This window comes from Poecilia mexicana, unplaced genomic scaffold (assembly GCF_051168715.1).
Source record: "Poecilia mexicana isolate PSO_F unplaced genomic scaffold, ASM5116871v1 scaffold_9, whole genome shotgun sequence".
NCBI classification, from domain to species: Eukaryota; Metazoa; Chordata; class Actinopteri; order Cyprinodontiformes; family Poeciliidae; genus Poecilia; species Poecilia mexicana.
In genome coordinates, this window is record NW_028263378.1 from 20,757,702 (window position 1) to 20,775,933 (window position 18,232).

Below are 18,232 nucleotides of genomic sequence, written 5' to 3' on the forward strand. Positions count from 1 at the left end.
GTTGGTCTCATATGTGGCCCTAAATATCAATGCGTATGTGTCCGGCAGCTTGTTTTGGGTTGTTTTCAGTAAGACAACACAGAATAATGCAACCTCCACTAGACTCTCAGAAAGCTATTGACCTGTTAGATCCATTTGTTTTGCAGCTGTTTCAGACGTTGTTCATTTTTATCACATTACTTCGACAGAAATTGAATTTTCTCTGATGCATTTTTGTTTCCTAAGTGCTGTTTTCTTCTCTATGGGAGTATAGTGTTTCTGATGGTGTGGTGATGCAAAAACACTTTAAAAGAAAAAAAAAGATTTTTTTTAAGTGTATATTGATTTTAATTTATTGTTTTCTAGTACTTTCAAGTGCAAGGTGCTCAGTCCTTTTTCTGAAAGGGGCATTACACATTTTTTGAGAAAGTAATTAGAAAAAAAAAATGCCTTTGAGTCTCTAAAAGATCACCATCCAACTGGTACACCAAGACGCAGCAAGGAAGTGCATCAATCTCATTCAGAGAGGAACAAACAAATACTATGAGTGTGCAGTTTTCCCCTGGTCTTACGTCTTCTCCTTCTTTTTCACTACAGGAATGTTTATAGGCAGCGATATCAAGAGAAATATTCCATCCTGTGGATAAAGTGGATTTCTTGCTGGTTTGCTTTCAGCGGTTTGCTGTAGAGCTTCAAACAGTGGCACGTCTAGCCCGTCTCGTTAAACACGCCATGGGTCCCACATGGGATACTGACAGGGACCTCGGCTCTCCCCAGCTCGGTGAAGGTCTTGGCATCCAGAACGAGTAAGAAAGTACTTTTCTCCTGGAAACAGATGCAGGAGGAGATAAAATGCAATACGTAAAAAAATAAAATAAAATAAATAAAGGGGTTACAAAAGGAGCACAGTCTCACTAAAAGTAGCAGTGGATTTATCTTTCCCTTCAACGGTGAATAAGTGGAAAAAGAAAGTTTAAAGACTCGCTAACAATGTTGTTTCTCTACACACCTCACAAAGTAGGTTTTTTATTATCACTTGAATAAAACCTACTTACACTGCCTTGGAAATGTATTCATACCCCTGGAACCTTTGTTAACATTACAGCAACAAACTTCAGTGGATCTTGTATGAAAGACCAACAGAAAGCAGAAGAAAGAGGCAAAGGATAAAAGTTAAATGATTTTTTTTTTTTAAATGCGGTGTAAATACGTAGTCAATATTTTGCAGAAACACATTTTGCTGCTCTGCAGCTGCATATCTTTGTTGCACTGTGTGGATGGTGTGTTCAGGGTGATGTGCAGTGTTAGTATAACATTTTGTATATAAGCCATAAAGATCGGTTTTGGTCTAATTTGACCAGAGCACCCTTGTGTGCAGTTGGTAAATACTGCTTTCCGAGTTCAGGTAAACAGATCGAATAGTGAGAAGCTGAAAATTTGCTGTATATCCTATATGTGATTTTAATCTGTCATATAAAGTCTTACGAAAATACATCGCACTTTGTGGTCGTAAATAAAATGTGAAAGGTTTATAAACGCTTTTGAGAGGCACTTTAAGTTGACAATAAGTGCTGGTGGTTTGTGTCAGTGGTGTTTTTTGTTAAATTACCTTTCTAGGAGTGATAATGACTGACAGGACCACTCCATCATCTTCCTCCGCAGCGTCGGGCGAGGCAACGAAGACAGGCTCAGACGGGAACAAGCCCGGATAGCGCCACACCTACACAGGGGGGCGGGAGGGGATTGCAGACCTTTTATCGGCGCCAGTTTTAGGCTGTAAATCCAGCTTACAGAGTTCTTTTGTAAAACTGCTGCATTTAGCCGTGAGCTCTATCTAAGTTGTCTCTGGATAATAGGGCACCTTAAGCTCCTTGGTGTGGACGTCCATCTTGAGCAGCGAGTCAGCAAAGACGTGCCCAAAGCCACATGCGTAGAAGTAGCGGTAAGGTCTGCCGTTGTACTTGTCGTAATTGATCTGAGGGAACTCCAGGCCACCGTACTGCAGCAGCTCATCATTGTGAAGCTCCTCGTGGGTCATGTAAACCTGTTGGGTCAGAAATTAATGCAGAGGAGGGTTTTTTCCCCCCCACCAAACCCCCTAAAAGGTCTAATTTACATCACACTGCTCTCTGGGGATGTTGAAAATTCAATTCTTGCCTGCTAAAGACGAATGGATCCCTGCAGTAAATCATCCCTCAAATAAAAACATACACATTTCCGCACAAACGCGGTTCCAATTAACTGCAATATGCAATATTCATTTGTTCTCAGTGGAAATCAGCAACACATTCCCGTTTTTTTAAAGGTGAATATAACACAAAGTGTCTAAGAACCAATACTGAGAAAACTATTGCTCAGGTAGCCATGACAACTTGGACATCACCATTTCTTTCTTTATTGTGCCATAAGAAAACGGAGCGTAAAGAGAGAGAGTGTGTGTGTGGGGAGTTCAGAGAAGCTATTAAATGGCAATTGTTCACTGCATGGTGGACATCATTTTCGCCCATGATAAGTCATGAAATTACTGTCTTGCAGAAAGTAGCTTATCTCATTATGCTGGGTAATTGCTTGGAATGTGTGGGAGAGAATTGCCTGTATTTATCATGATTATAGGTCTGATTCTTTACACTTAAACATATTACTTTGGAAGTGCAGTGACCATACAGAGAAGTGAATACTGTAGGATCCCACCTCCCCAGAATTTGTCCTCTTTGCTGTGGCTTTACAGTTTGGCAGCGTGACAAGGTTTTGGTCCAGAGGAGTTTGTTCGTCCACATTCAGAGGAAGCACGTATCTCCTCGGGAGGTTTCTGCACAAGGAATTGTAAAACTGCAAAAAAAAAAAATAAATAAAAATATAAAAAAACAGAACATTTGTCAGACATCACAGACGAAAAGCTGCAAAACGTGTGGCTACTTTGGACAATGATGCTATTTAAATGATAAGACTCAGAACAATTGGAAAAAAAAACAGACTTTGATGGTTTGATGAAAGTTTTTCTTGATTAAAACAAATCTCTCCCACACTTTTGAAAGCAGACACTTTACAAGCTCAAAGTACCAGAAACCTTTTTTCTTAAAAAAAAAAAAACACACACAAGCATATTTAATGTTTTTTTTTTTTTAACAAACACAACCTGAAAAAAACAAAACTTAATTTTGTTGCTAATTACAAAAGCCTTCCAAACATATTCACACCTCTTGATTTTTTTTTTCACATTTCTTCAAACTGCAGATATAAACTATTTATCATGGTTAGTTGTGATAAAGCAGTGAGAACTATGAGCTACAGGAAACCTTTCATAGGTTACAAAAGACTTTGGAGGTTATGTTTTGCTTGTCTATCGTGTAAAATCTTGAGAAAATATATTCAAGTTTGTTATGTGACAAAATGAAAAAAAAAAAAGTTCAACACATAACTCTGAGCTCAGATTTTCAACGGAAGGCTTTAGTCCACCTTGTCTAAATCGTCTCCCGATTCCCGCCGCAGATTCTCCAGAGTGAATTCTCCAATGACATCGCCATCATCCCCGCAGCACATGTCCATCACCAGGAAGCCATTGTCCTCATAGGCGTTGATCTGATGCAGCGTGAACATCGGTGCCGTTCGGTATTTCACTTTGCTCTCCTGTTGGACCAGTTAGAACCACTGAACAGTACGAAACGCCAGCAACGTAAAAATCCATCAGACAAACAAGTTGGCGGGCAGTGAGCTGATTCTGCTAAATATTTGGAGATGAGTTCCATCTGCAGATGTTCTCCTGCACCTTAACTTTTTCAGAATTTCTTTTCTTTTCTTTTTTTTTTTCTGTGAGTTTATTGGTTGCTCTGTGTAATGAGACGAAGAAAATGATAGTAGTAACAATGTTTGAGGAAAGGCTCCAGCATCCGAGTGTGTCCTCATCAGAACAAATAAGAAAAAAATGTAATCGTGCATGCACAGATCTATGCACGGCTTTCAAATTTTTGTTATTGCTTTTTCAGCAGCTACATGCGACTGCGGGTTTCATTGCACTTCATTGTACTCGTTGAATTCGATCACACACAGAAGTTTAGGCTTTCCAAACTGCTTAAACAACAGGTTGGGGAGGGGGAGAGAGGAGGTTGTGTCGTTTCTAAAATCCCTTCATATTTTTTAAGAAAAATTATCATTTATTTCAATTTTTTGGGATTTAAGTTGAAAAATCTTTTAAATGTAAAGAAAAAAAAAGATCACTTGAGGAACTGCTTCCTTTTTGATGAGTATAAAGCTGCTAAATGTTTTTCAGATGCAGTTGTACGATAACTTCAGCCAAGTTTCTTCAAGAACCCTTGAGCTGAACTTTAAAAAAAAAAAAAAAAAAAAACTTTTCTAAAGTCTGAAATTGCACAAATACCGGTTAACAAAAACAAAACAAAAGATGTCACGCACACCTTGCTTAGAGTTTAAGAAGAATGTTTCTTGAACCATTTGCCCTCTAGCGATTATTAGACCTTTTGGTAACACTTTATTTGAAGGGGGTTGAATAAGACTGTCATGACACTGTCATAAACACCTGTCATGAACATGAATAAGCCTTCATGAATATTTGAATGTTGTCATAAAACGTCATTCGGTAAATTATGACACTTTTAATACAAAGTTGACATTATTCAAAATGTCTTTGTTATGACAACTTGACATTAACCAGGAAATCATTACTGATATAAATTTGTTATAAAAGTATTACTGATTGCACTTTAAAAATTAGGTAACTTTATGTTATTAAAGGTAAAGTTTAAACAGTAATGATTTCTTGGTTAATGTCAAGATGTCATAGCAACGACATTTTGAATAATGTCAACTTTGTATTAAAAGTGTCGTAATTTACCAAATGACACTTTATGACAACAGTCATAAATATTCCTGAAGGCTTATTCATGTTCATGACAGGTGTTATGTCATGTTTATTACAGTGTCATGTCAGTCTTATTCAACCCCCTTCAAATAAAGTGTTACCGACCTTTTGATTATTTAAGCCGTTTCCAGCAGCTCAGACGCTGTTGTCACGCACCTGGCCTGTGTGCCTGTCGACCAGGTGGAAAACGGTGCCGTACTGTGGCTCCCAGCTCAGGATCTTTTGAAAACTTTCTCCCATGATCTTGTAGAGCATGAACTTGAGCACATTCAGCTTTATCGGCTGCTCCACGAACACAATGTAGTTCTCAGACATGACTGGAGAGAAACGGGAAACACACAGGAGGAAATGCATGCATGAGAAAGAACAAGATGAAGAACTGCTCGTTTCTTACATAGCGCATTAAAGTTTTCCAAGCTTTTTATGAAAGATAAGGTATATAAAATTCAGGTAATGACTGGATTACACAGTCATTACCTGCAAATGTTGAGCTGTTAATTGGGGGTAGATTCTTTAACACAGCTTACATCTTCAGTGCTTTTTAAACCAATAATGCTAAATAAGTTTGAATTTATTGACGGTTTTCTTTAATCTACTCAATGTCACACTGTATGCATACATCACCACTAAAATTTGGTCAAAATTATTTTTACAAGGTGTTGAGAAAAAAACTTTTTTTAGTATCAGAATTGGCAGAACAGAACTAATTTTAATGTTTCTTTTTTTAATTATTAAAGATTTATACTACATTACTAATCCAGTGTGCACGAAAGAATTGCTCAAATTGGACCAACTCAACTGCACATTCACGCTAATGATGAGTGTAGTTAAAGCTCTGACTGGTACTGTATAGATTTAAAAGAAAAGTCACTGAAAAGAGTAACTAATCCTGATAAAGTGATACCCAGATGTAATAAAAACAGGTCTCAATTACAGCAGGGCCTTGTGATCCATCAAAACAATCTTTGCGACGACTTCCGTACCTGCACACACACCGACAAGCAGCTGCACTTTGTTCGGTCCCTTCAGCCATCTAATGCTGTTAACTTATTTCTTCTCTGACTGGAGGAAGCCACATGCATCAAAATTGGCTTGCAAATGTAATATTTCTGGTCCCAGTGATGACATTTTCCATCTTTCACTTCATAGGCAAAAGTTCAGACAAAAGCGTTTCAAAAAAAAAAAAAAAAGAGCTGGAACACGACCTGGAACTCCTCTGACAAATGTAATATTAGGTTTTGTTGTACAACTGCACAATGTTTTCCTGACATGTGGGATTTCTCGGTGCCCAGAAGTCTGGTGGGACAGGGTGGTCCGCCAGAAATATAGACCGAGATGTGATCAGGGAACAAATGGAGCAACGCTGTGTTAAATCAGCCAAGTAATGGAGTCTTATTTGCTTTAGATGACTGGCATTGGCCCAGAGCTTGATTTTTAATGGCTACTTTGTTGCCCCTATGGGTATCAGCTGACCTGTAATGTCCAATCATACGCTGAGCAACCATTAAAAAACAGACTCCTCCACATTTTACTCCGCCGACGGTCTTTCAAATGCAGCAGCGACTTTCCGCACTGCCTGAGACTCCATGCTGTGCTCTGAGCTTCTGACGCTGCTGAGTTTACTGAGATCTGTGTTCATGCGTTTGTTTGTTGGAGGGTTTAACTCTCCCAGCCCAAATCTTCTTGCTGCTTGAATTTTGTTTTCTTTTGTTGAGGACTCCCAACAAAGAGCACAGTCACTAAATATAACTGCAAAGTGCTTGTAAGTGTTGATGTGTGGATTGGAAGGTAAGCCAACGCAGACGGGTAAACACAAACTACAACCAGATAAACTAAACATTACCGTGAGCGTTTTGTAAAGCTGCGTGTTTGGAATATAGCCAAAAAAGAAAAAAAAAATTGTCCCTTTTCGAGTTCTTTTAGGCATTAGAGTGTCTAGCAGAAAAATCCCTTCAGCGTATTTTACATTTTGTCACACTAACTTCTAAACACTTTATTACGGCTTTATGTAATCGACAAACACAAAGTAATTGAAAGTGGAAAGATTTTTTTTTTTTACTTGGTTTTCATTTGTTTTTACAAATAAAAGAAACTAATAGATAATGGGGGGGAGTAGCGTGCATTTTTGCCACATCCCAATCGATGTTTGTTTTTAAGAGATATAATGTCATATGCTTTGTTTCAGCCCCCTCCTTCTTTGTAATTGGGTGCTGCCTCCCAGGTTTCACACAAATCATCAATTAGCAGTCCTCTTCAAATCTGTGACTTTGAAGCTTCTGGGCCTTTTGGCCATTTGGCTGTCATACACTGTGATTTGTTTCTGCAGGCCTGAATGCCATTTTCACTCTTCTATGTGACTTTTTGATCTGACATGCCTTTCGTTTTATTCCAGTTTTCTGCTGATCATATGCTTGCTGGATAGATTATTTTTTTGTTAGTCTCTAGTCTCTGTTAGACTTTTTGTATTAAACCCTTTCAGTCAAACCTTTGTAGGACCACCTTTCAGAAAAATCACAACTGGAAGTTTTGTTTTGTTTTGTTTTGTTTTTTTCAGTTTTGGGGTGATGTGCTGTGCTGTGCTGGTTTTCCACCATATTGTCATGTAGGCCAAAAAAAAAATGTTCAATTTCAGTTTCATCCACATGATTTGTAATTTTATTTTAAACGCAGACAAGAAAAACAATAACTTTATTTCAACCTTTTGAGGTTGAAGGGGCGTAAATATATCTACCAGGCACTTTAAAACTTTCAAGGAGACGAATAAAATTGGTGTTGCTTTTCTGTGAATCGGAGGTAGAACGACAGAGTGTGACTGGAAAAAAGGAAGCTGTGACAGGAGAACACAAGAACTTACATAAGAAATGGAATAATTAAAGCCATACAAATGTTTCATTTTAGCAGAACGGGTCATTGAAGCAATGTCTTTAACAGTAGTCACTGATTTTAGTTCTTTACACATCTAAGCTGCAGATTAGGTAAAGAGAGGTGACTACTTATCATGCTGAAGTGTGTGTGTCTCACCAAAGCTGTGATAATAAGAAGGTTTTCTGGATTCAGCTGCAGGGATGGAGCAGATCACCTCGGCCCCGCTGAGGTCTGCCGAGTCCTCCTTTGCTGCCGCTTCCTCAGCAGGAGGGATGCGGATGATGGTGTAGAAAAAACCTGTAGAAATTATATATCATTTTGTCACATTCTATGTAGGGAACATAGAAAACAAGTGGGAAAAAATGTGTTCTCTGACCAAAACTTACATTTTTCAGCAACACTTTATCTGGAATTGTTTAGTGCAAAGCATATTCATGCATAAAATGCCTTCGCCAAGGTCAGACTTGAATTCACCCAAGAAACTGTGGCAAGATTTAAAACCTCATGTTTACAGAAGCTGCCCATCCAGTCTGACTGAGATTGAGCTATTCAAAAACCTTATACTACAGATTTCCCCCCAAAACAGGACAGCTACAATATTGACATTGTCAGATTTTTCCTTGCGAAGCATTTTGTTAATTCACAAACAACCTTCCTTCCCATTTACAATTACACATTATTCTCTGTTGGTCAATAGCATAAGATTCTAATAGAAGTAAATGAACTTTTAATTTAATCGTCACATGATGTGAAAAGGTTCATCGATGCTTCTGCGAGATGTAGTGATGCAGGAAAAGAAGCATCTTTCAAAAAGTAGCACTTGCTTCACTTTAATGTTGAGATTCACAGGTTTACATGGGAGGTTATGCAAACAGGAAACTAGGTCACCATCTCTGCCGTACGAATTGCCCATGTTGTATGTTGCTCCTTCACGGTCGTAGTGTGGGTGTGCTGTGGCTGAGTTTACAGCAACGTACTGACTCCAGTCCACCTAACCATGAAATGACAATAAAAGAAAATAAAAAAAAACACATTTCAACCTTCGTGCTTGTCACATTTCTCTTGAGTCTCTGACTTCTTATCAGCTCTCTGTCTCATAAAGAGACTTTGTTGAATTTTTAACTACCCACCTTCTCTTTTGTCTCCAAGGTTTGCGGATCCACTCGCCTCATAAAGTTGGTTTCTGTGCTGACATAGTAGTCTCCCTTGTACTTGACAAAGTTCACATTTGCATTATCTGTGGGCTCTGTTCACACATGTGGACGACAGGAACATATACTGTTTCAAAACATTTCCGTCGTTCTCACGTACGTCAGAGAAGGAAATGCTCATCCAGCCCAGTAGCTTGTTTTTCTTAAGTTTGCAGAAGTTTAAACCTGAATTTTCAGTCATCACTCCTTCACAGAATGCATTCAAAAGTGTTTTCTTTTTGCTTAAATAATAATAATAATAATAATAATAATAATAATAATAATAATGGACACACGCACACATACACACAGGCTTTCATTAGTATGTCGCAGACTTCCATTGCACCTCTTGCGCAATCAAGGACAAGAGCAGTAAAATATAAATGCATGTTCTTATTTTCTTTGATTGTTTGAATTCTGCCACCCTTTCGGGGGTTTGTCCCGGCTGCCTCGTTAGCAACATGTAAATGAAAGCTTTAAAACATTAACAAAGAATGTGTGGACCTCAGAACTACGTGCTTATGACTTGTTTTGATGCCGTTCATCCTGCACATTCCTGGGCCTGAACACGTTCCCCCTGAGCACCTGAGGGCAGCCCAGCAATCTTTTACACCATTCCACCTTGCTTCCTGGCACCACATCACATGTCAGAAACTCATACTTTCAAATTATTATTTTTTTCCAAAGAAAGCTTTAAAAGTTAAGAGTTTCAAGAAAAACACTCTTTATAGCTCTAACATCATCAGAGAAAGCTAAGGGAGTGAAAGAAGTTGGCAGAGAAACTGAGGGAAAAACCAGCCAAAATACGGAGCAAACACAGAAGAAATTAGGATGCAAGGCAACGTAGCTTGCAGTTAATAGACGTATAATTAATAACTCCTTGCTTGTTCTTTGCTGGGTAAAAATTGATTTTCATGTATTCAGTAAAATTATTTGATAAACCCATAATGCAGCTGTTCAAACAGAGTTTTAGTAAACTTAATTTAAAAGCAGCAACAGGTTGAAGTGTAAAATATAATATAGCACAAATGTAAGATAAACTGTCAAACTAGCAGTGGAAACAAGCAGAAAACAGGTCAGCAAGAATAAAGAGATCTGGACTCATGTAATGTCAGTAAATATTTTTCAGGAGACTACTGAGACATGGATAATGTTCAAAATCCCAGTTTATAATAAACCGTTAATTAAAGCAGTGAAATCTTACATTTTTAAATTATTTTTTGAGAGAACCCGTTTTCAATTGCTATCAGAAATAAGCTTCTTGGAAGAATAAAAATTATTTTACATTCAAATCTATCAAGGGTATGAATAATTTAGTGCGTGATAGCAATGCGCTTCTGTACAAGGCATCGACTTAATAGTGTAGAAATACTTCCAGCAGGAAAAACTCTCAATCCCAGACCAAGTTTTAGGATTTACAAACATTATTTGGAGTTTATCATTATTGTCACAGGACGACATCTTCTTGTCAATAATTTTCCAATTCTGGCATCAATAAAGTACATTTTAACATATTTATTTTTATTTTTGAATAACTGACAAATTATTTTGTCAAATGTACTTGTCCTAATGAAACAGAAGAGAATAGTAATTTTGACAGCTTTTTTAACAGTCATAATTTTGTGTTGACAAATTATCATTCGCTACCAGACCACCTCCGTGTTGAAGTCATATTTCAAGCATAATGTAACTGCAAATGAGTCAATGAGAAAGAAATGATTTCTGCATATGCTTGTAAGCGCAACCAATTAAACTGACCTCTTTTTCTATGCTGAAAAGCTGCGTTCTGGACACGACTGCCACATTAAATTACCAAGAATAATTCATTCGCCGCTGTTAATTCAACAAATGTTCTCAATTGGTTAATGTAATTCTATTGCAATGCAAAGGATGCTGCATTTGCTGACTTCACAAACAAAGGCAAGCTGCATTTTTATTCTTGCTCAGCTCTGCAGCAAATACTTGACCACTGAGATTTCAGGTGTATTCTGATGGCGTCTGCCCTCTTCAGCGTGACGACAATTTTTTTTTTTTTCCTTCACGGTTTACTTTGAACAGAGATGAGGAAAAGAAACCTTTCCAACATCAGCGGTGTCACAACCCAGGTGATCAATAATGCATAAGACTCCAAGGTGTTGGTATGATACTGAAACGACCACTGTTAGTGCTGCGTGTTTCAAACAGGATTGTGCAATAAATAAAGAAGCAATACATACGTGGAATCTGAAAACGGGAAAGGAAACGTGCAAAGAAATTTTTGCAAGGGTCAGGCAAGGCAACAGTCCCAAACTCTGAGACCACAATGCGGTTCCTCTCTGAGTTGAGGTTGTATGAATCACTGCGTAGGAACCGGCTGCTGTAAGTTACGCTGCCCTCACAGATGTGAAACCGGTGCATCAAGGCCATGCCATCAAACCAGTGATTGTATCTGAAAGAGATAAAAAGCCATTTCATTTCACTGAAGTTACTTAGGTGAGATAAACTAGAGGGTGCTACATGGGAAATATATTCTTTACTGGGAAATCAACTCGACTGAGCTTTGAAAATAAATGCTTTTCAAGGCAACAGCAAATAAAACTCTAGAATCAATAATAAAATTGGTGACAAAACCGACTAATGGAAGAGAGACAAAATACATACAAGTACAAGGTAAATTATCAAATGATGCTTAAAAGTATATTCTAGCAAGACAATGCAATGTGGTTTGCAGAAACATTGCATTGTGTTTAAACACAATGCAATGTTTCTTTTTTTTAATCTTTCTTTTATCAAAGAAAGGTCAAATAATGTCGGTGAGCAGCAGTTACGAGAAAAATGATCAGAGGAGGCAGATTGATTTAGAATAATTGAAAAGTAGCTACGGCTCAGATAAATACTCTTTACAACTAAGGTATGCAGAAGACCATATCTAAAGCCAGAACATATAAACAGTTGGAGCAAATTGACTACACCGGCAGAAGACCACACGAGATGCCACTCCCGTCACTGAAAGACAAACTAAGGCTTTTCACACCAGAGGTGAACGGCAACAGATTCAAAAATGTTGCTTGACCTGACAATTCTCCATTTGCCTGTAACATTCTGCTGGTAGAGTCACAATCTGCTGTAACCAAGTTACAAGAAAGGATCCATTTTGTCTTAACAGTTCAATCTGTGTAGAAAATATTTTTTCTTTTGACACTTTAGGCTCTTTATTACCACCTAAGCATTAGATATTACTACTTACTGAATACTGCTGCTGACGATGCCCGTCCCTTTATGACCAGATTTCTTCCAACCTCTAATGGGTATTTCCACTAGGAAAAAGTACTTTATCACAACGCCCAAAACATCTCAGGCTGGACTCCTAAACATGACAGGTTCTCTGTTCTCCTAAAGCCTCCACAGTCAGCAGATCTGAATCCAGTTTGTGAAATAGAGGGCTCAAATATGTGTGTGGCTGAAATCTGCAGTAACTGCATATCTATGTAGACCACAAGGACGTTTTCAAGACAAAAGCATGTCTAACCTGGATTAAGTAATGTTTACCTAACAGAGTGGCTGGTGAGTTTAGGTATTTCAACTTTGCCTTAGGATTCAAAAATGTACAGAAAATTAATCACATAGTGGTTTAAAATAAGCTGATTTGTTTCCTGAGCCTTTTCAGGAAAGTAGAGCTGAATATCATCAACAAATCAGCAAACATATACTATATTTTATTAAATTTACAAAGTGAAGAAATACAATGTATGAGTGCATTGTGTGACAGATTCAAAGTGTCTGGTAAATACCTGTCTTCTCCAAACTCAAATTTCCCTGGACCGTTTCTCAAAAAGCTGCCATTAATCCAGGCTGGAATAGTCCCCCTGGTGGTGGTAGGGATGGGGTCAGGGGTCTCCTCCCCTGAATGCAACAAAGGTGCCACACTCTCCAGCCCACTGGCCTGTGGACATCGTTCCCTGCTGGGTACTAGCAGAGTAAAGGAAAATAAAATCAACTTCAGAAAATATGAGTCAGAGAACTGAAGAAATCAGGAAATCATGCAGTAAAGCATGGCTCCCCCTTCCAACAAAGTCTTCTCAACTGTTGTGCAGCTGCAGCATCAAATGATGTGAAGTGCTTTGAAGGTTGTATCTCTTTGGATTTTTGTTTTTACATTTTGAAGAGTCCACTGCATAGTGAAGTGGGATTATGCAAAAAAATCTGTGTGAGAACTGGCTAGAATAGTGCAGAAGTGTGTCACCGGTAAATAAATCCATGGACTATGACATTTGTATTGTGTAATCATGCAACAGTGACAATAAATATGTTTTAAAATTTGCACTGTGATCAAGTGTTTTTTTTTTCATCTTGATATGAAACATTTTGATTCTAACAACTACAGAGAGTCTTAGCAAATCATTCTTTGCTCAGTTTTTGCAAAAGCCGCTACTTGTGTTAACTCACTTCTCCCTGAGGTGATGACCTGAGAAGCACAAAGGAATTATTTTCTTTGTTGTTGCGTTGCCTGCTCCTAACACTTCATTGCTTTATACTCTCCAAAACACTGGAATAATAAAAGATGCGCAAGTATATTACATGATTAGCAAATGCAAACCACTGAGGACAAACCGAAGCCCCTTGCTGAGCATCGGTGAGAATGTTTCTCTGACAATGTAAATGTTATTGCAACCAATCAGGGAGTTTTGTTCATTCCCGTGCTACGAGTAAAACAGACAATAATAATGAGAGTGTGCAGCACAGAGATAATAGGCTTGAACATCTTATTATGTGGACGTGAATTTGGAGTGTGATTACTGCCGCATTGCAAATGATATCTGAATGCGCGGTGCCATTTTTAGGGAGCTATCCCTGCAGTTTCCAGCGCTCAGAAACGAGCATATTGTGAGCAAAGTGAGGAATGCTGACAACCTTGGAACTTAGAAAAAGTCTTGAGCGTTTAGGTTGTTTTTATTTGCAGCTTTGGGGTTTTTTTTTTCTTTCGATTCTCACGCCTGAAACATTGATTTATTTTAGTCGTTCTTTCTTCTTTATTTGTTATTCCTTCTACGCCAACCCTGATTCTGCACGACTTTCTATCTGGCATGCCATTTTCTCTCTGGTCTTTTCATTTTCACTCGTCATAGAACTGTCTGTGATTCATTTTCAGAGAACAACTGAGAATGTCAAAAAGGTCTTAATGAGACATTGTGCAAATTCCTTTACCAGCTCTGATTCAGCTGGAGAGCAGGAAGACAAGATAAGTGCCAACATGTCTTATCATGACTGGAGCCTTATTTTTTATTTTACTTTTTTTCAATTTTCAAATGCAATAAAATAGAATTGCAATGGGCTAAAGTCTCAGTATCATCTGGTTAGTGTGTTTTGTGGTGAACACAAAGGATTGTTACATTTTATGATGCCTAACAGTCTTAGGCAGCTTGATAACTACAGATAAATCCATGGTATGATTCTCTCTTGTGTATTTTTCAATCTGTTGCAGTTCTGATGGAGCAAGATCCACTCAGCCCCATGGATTACTCAAGATCAAACCACATAAAAAGAAAACTCAAGTGAATTCAAGGGAAAAAAATTACTGTTTAGCAGTATGCAAAATATAATATTTCCCATTTTAAAAGTCAAAAACTAGCCAAGAAAGCAATACTAATTAGGAACAGCTGAATCTGCGTGAGTAGATGTGTACATGCACATTGTCTTGTTAAATTTTAGAGATGAATATGTACTCACAGCTGTGTGTCTGGGACTCCGTGTTCGTTGACATGACTCTGGATTTCACCTGAGAAGCACACAGGAAATATGCAAGCTTTGGAAACCTTTGAACCCTCATTTCCAATCCAGGAAGTGATCCAGGGCATTAAACGGCACAAACACAGCTTACACACACACACACACACACGCACGCACACACACACACACGCACACACACACACACACGTCTCACAAGAAAAGATCTAAAGTTGTGTTTCACTGCATGTGACTTTTATATGTTTGTCCATGTTTGTTCAACTAGGTTGGGTCTGTACAGACTTACATATTTTATCTACTATCAGAATATTCTTTGTCTGCAGCCTGGAAATCTGTTATTTAGGTAAATCAAAGTGGGTCAGCAGGAAACAACAGGCTATATTCATGCCCAATAAACCTTTTTGCATCTTTATGTTGCATTACAACAAACTTTGCCTAATTGAGACTTCATACGACAGACCATCATATATAAATGATAATTAATGCATATTTGGGAACCTCAGAAGAACTCATGATCCCAACACCCTGTTTTGAACCTCTCCATATCTTTCTCCCTGATCTTTCTGTTGTGTTCCTCGGCCCGAATGATGCCGTTTCTTCGCCAATGTTCTCCAACAAATCCCTGAGAGCTTTCCAGAAAAGAATAGATTATTCTGAGATGAAATTAGAGACATTGAGACATTAACTATAGGGACTATTTAGCAGGTAAGTGAGTTCTAAAAGCGATTTGTTGCACTTTGTTTCGTGGGCTCTATGAAGGTAAAAACAACTGAATACATTTATGTTTTCTAGGCATTTTAAAGTAAAACATTTTGCTTACCATACATCCTTTTTTAAGCACTTCATGAACATGTTTTATTTTAATATCCCAGTGAAATACACTGAGATTTGTGATTGTGATGTGACAAAATGTGAACAAGTTGAAGGATTGTTAGTAACTTCACAAGACAGTCGAGTCAAATTTTTTTGTGAAGCACATTTCAGCGATAAGGAAGTTCAAAGTTCTTTAAACACAAACATAAAAAGTTATAAAAACATCTTACAGTCACCAATTTCTCATGCCATCATCAAAATCATGGACAACAAATACGTTGCTCAATATTCCAGGGATTGTGGGTCGAAAGCAATTCTAAACAGGTGGGGTTTTATTCTTGATTAAAGAAACTTTTTTTTTTTTTTTTTAGCTGTTTTGCAGTTTTCTGGAAGTTTGTTCCAGAAGCTGGGTGTTGCTTCTCCATGTTTGGTTCTGGTTCTGGTTCTGGGGATGCAGAGCAGAACTGCATTCATGTGCATACTTCTGATTTGTGCGTATGTCATGTTCGAGCACGAGGACTAGTTTATACTCGATACCAAACGTACTCATTAAAAAATAGCTGCAAGTCTCTGCAGAGGTTGTTGTAAATAATCTATGCTGGTGCCTGGACAAACCTACCATAAACATGTTTTTTTCTAGAAGAAAATCTAAGCAGAAAAAAAAAAAAACATTATGTTTAGGTGGTAACCACACCCAGTCATTATATTTACTCCTCTGGTACATTCTCTCTCTTAGTATGAAAGAAACAGAAAACCTGACAAGTATGCACAAGATCTGGAAACACTTGAATCATAATTTGTGCTTATAAAATGTAATTAAATTAGTTGTTCCCAGCCTGACAGTTCTGAGACAGGGGGAGCACAGAATTAGAGAGCAAAATGAAATAAATATGTGCACTGACAATCACAAAGAGACAGCAGAAAAGCATTCAGTCAAGATTAGCTTTAGTAGACCAGTGATGGATTTACTTTAGCTCCCTGGCGTTAAACATGCAGGCTGTGGTAAATAAGCCAGCTGCTGTAAAATGCAGCTGTGGTGTAGGAATTTAAACAGCATGGATGTTAGATGGCTCAGAAAGGGCCCTATATTAAACTGTGTGGCGGGACACCAGTGACTGTGACATGCAGGGGGAAATGAGGTATAAAAAAAAAAAACCCACACACACACTCACAGCTGGAAGCAGCCAATAACACTGGCATGCCACAATAATATTTACACATATTGCAAAATCTTTCTCTTTTTGCTGCATGTAGAAAATGGCAATGACCAGTGCTGGGTTTATTGCCACAACATGATATAAACCAACCATAAGCAGTGGTGTCATTCAGAGTTCAGCTGCTGCTCTGTTAGGGAAAACAGTCTGGATTGTACCTACTACAACTTCCCCGGAGGGCTTCAGTCGCTGGGCTTTTCTGCCTGCTCAGTCAGGAGAACATGACAGACTGCCTCTGATACAACATATTTCACTGATAAGCAGCAGATTTACGAGATCAGGGGTTTTTGACCTCAATAAAAAGGATTTGGGAGCTTTGACAGGTCAGGCTTACATCTTTTACAGCAAAACCGCACAAAGTTCAAACCTCGCTTCATTATCTCATCTCAGTATCAAATTAATGAACACAAGAGCTTTAGTCAGGAAACGGTGGTGTGCCGGACACTGCCCTGTAAGAGGTTTGACAATGTTTTGGCGATCTCAAGAGACGTTTTAATTAGATTTTCATGAATTGCATATCACATCTGGAGGCAGAAATGTGACTGCAAGTCTTTTGCAGTCACATAATGGGAATATATTATTTAGGTAGAGCGAGTTGAAAAGATGATATCGAATAGATAGTTTTGCACATAGAGGGAATAACATTTGCGCCCATTCTGTTTAGCAGCACATCTCAAACTGAATCGGATTCAGAGCATCAGTGAGCAGACTTGTTTTAGGTCTGGTCAGTCTCTAACAGGTTTTCTTCCAGGACTGATTTGTATTTAGATGCCTCGGTCTTCCAAGCCTGACCGTTTTCTGTGTATTTGTTTAAAAAAGAAACCTCACACTGCCATCATCTTGTTTCACCATGGTGTATGATGGATGATGTACAGCGACGCAACACAAAGCATTTTGCACTGCATGATGCCATGCATGCAAGAAAGCAGAATACACATGTGCCCACGTTGTTCTGGTTGTTTGGGTTTCTTTTTGCCTCTTTAAAGTGTTTTTCTTTCCTCTGAGAATTGGCTTCACTACAAAACGAGTAAATGCCCCCGGGGGGGAAAAAAAAACAAAAAACAAAAAAAACTTTTAAAGGAAACGTTGAAAGCAGATTTAGCTGTTTTGAATTTTTCTTTTTACAGAACCCCAGGAACCTTTTACGATCACTTCCAAGGTTCATTTTGTACCTTAGTTTAAAAGTAAAAGTGATTTTTTTTCTTCGTTTCTTTGTCAGAATAAATAAAAGTAAATACAACATATATATTTGTACTCAGAATAATCTGTTCCTCTCCTTTAAATGGACATAAATGAGTGTGGTATCAAAGCAGATGAACTGTCCCATCTAGTGGTGAATTGGGAAAATAAATGACTCATGAACAATCTGAGAGTCTAGTCTGCAGTCTGAAGTGATTTGACAAATTTCCCGACTAATTGCTTTGAATACAACATTTACTTTGATCAATAAAACAAGCTGCTTCACAAATTATAGCAGAATTGTGGAGATTATGAAGCAATATTCGCAGGCACTTACAGTTTTTTTTTTTAAGCATCCTCACCAACGTTTGATTTTTCTTTTTCTCCATCAA

General features: G+C 38.1%; 1 protein-coding gene across 1 annotated transcript; it reads right to left on the bottom strand.

Moving 5' to 3' along the window:
• Positions 1-264: 264 nt before the first annotated feature.
• bco2l (beta-carotene 15, 15-dioxygenase 2, like) lies at positions 265-17,513 on the bottom strand. The gene is made up of 12 exons (XM_088008459.1): positions 17,490-17,513; positions 12,681-12,886; positions 11,127-11,338; positions 8,851-8,966; positions 8,609-8,711; positions 7,877-8,017; positions 5,012-5,172; positions 3,436-3,606; positions 2,671-2,808; positions 1,841-2,023; positions 1,589-1,699; positions 265-804 (listed from the first exon to the last, which is right to left on the bottom strand). Exons 1-12 carry the CDS (start codon positions 17,511-17,513, stop codon positions 688-690), a joined length of 1,683 nt encoding a protein of 560 aa, XP_087864585.1. The 3' UTR covers positions 265-687.
• Between the last annotated feature and the right edge of the window lie 719 nt (positions 17,514-18,232).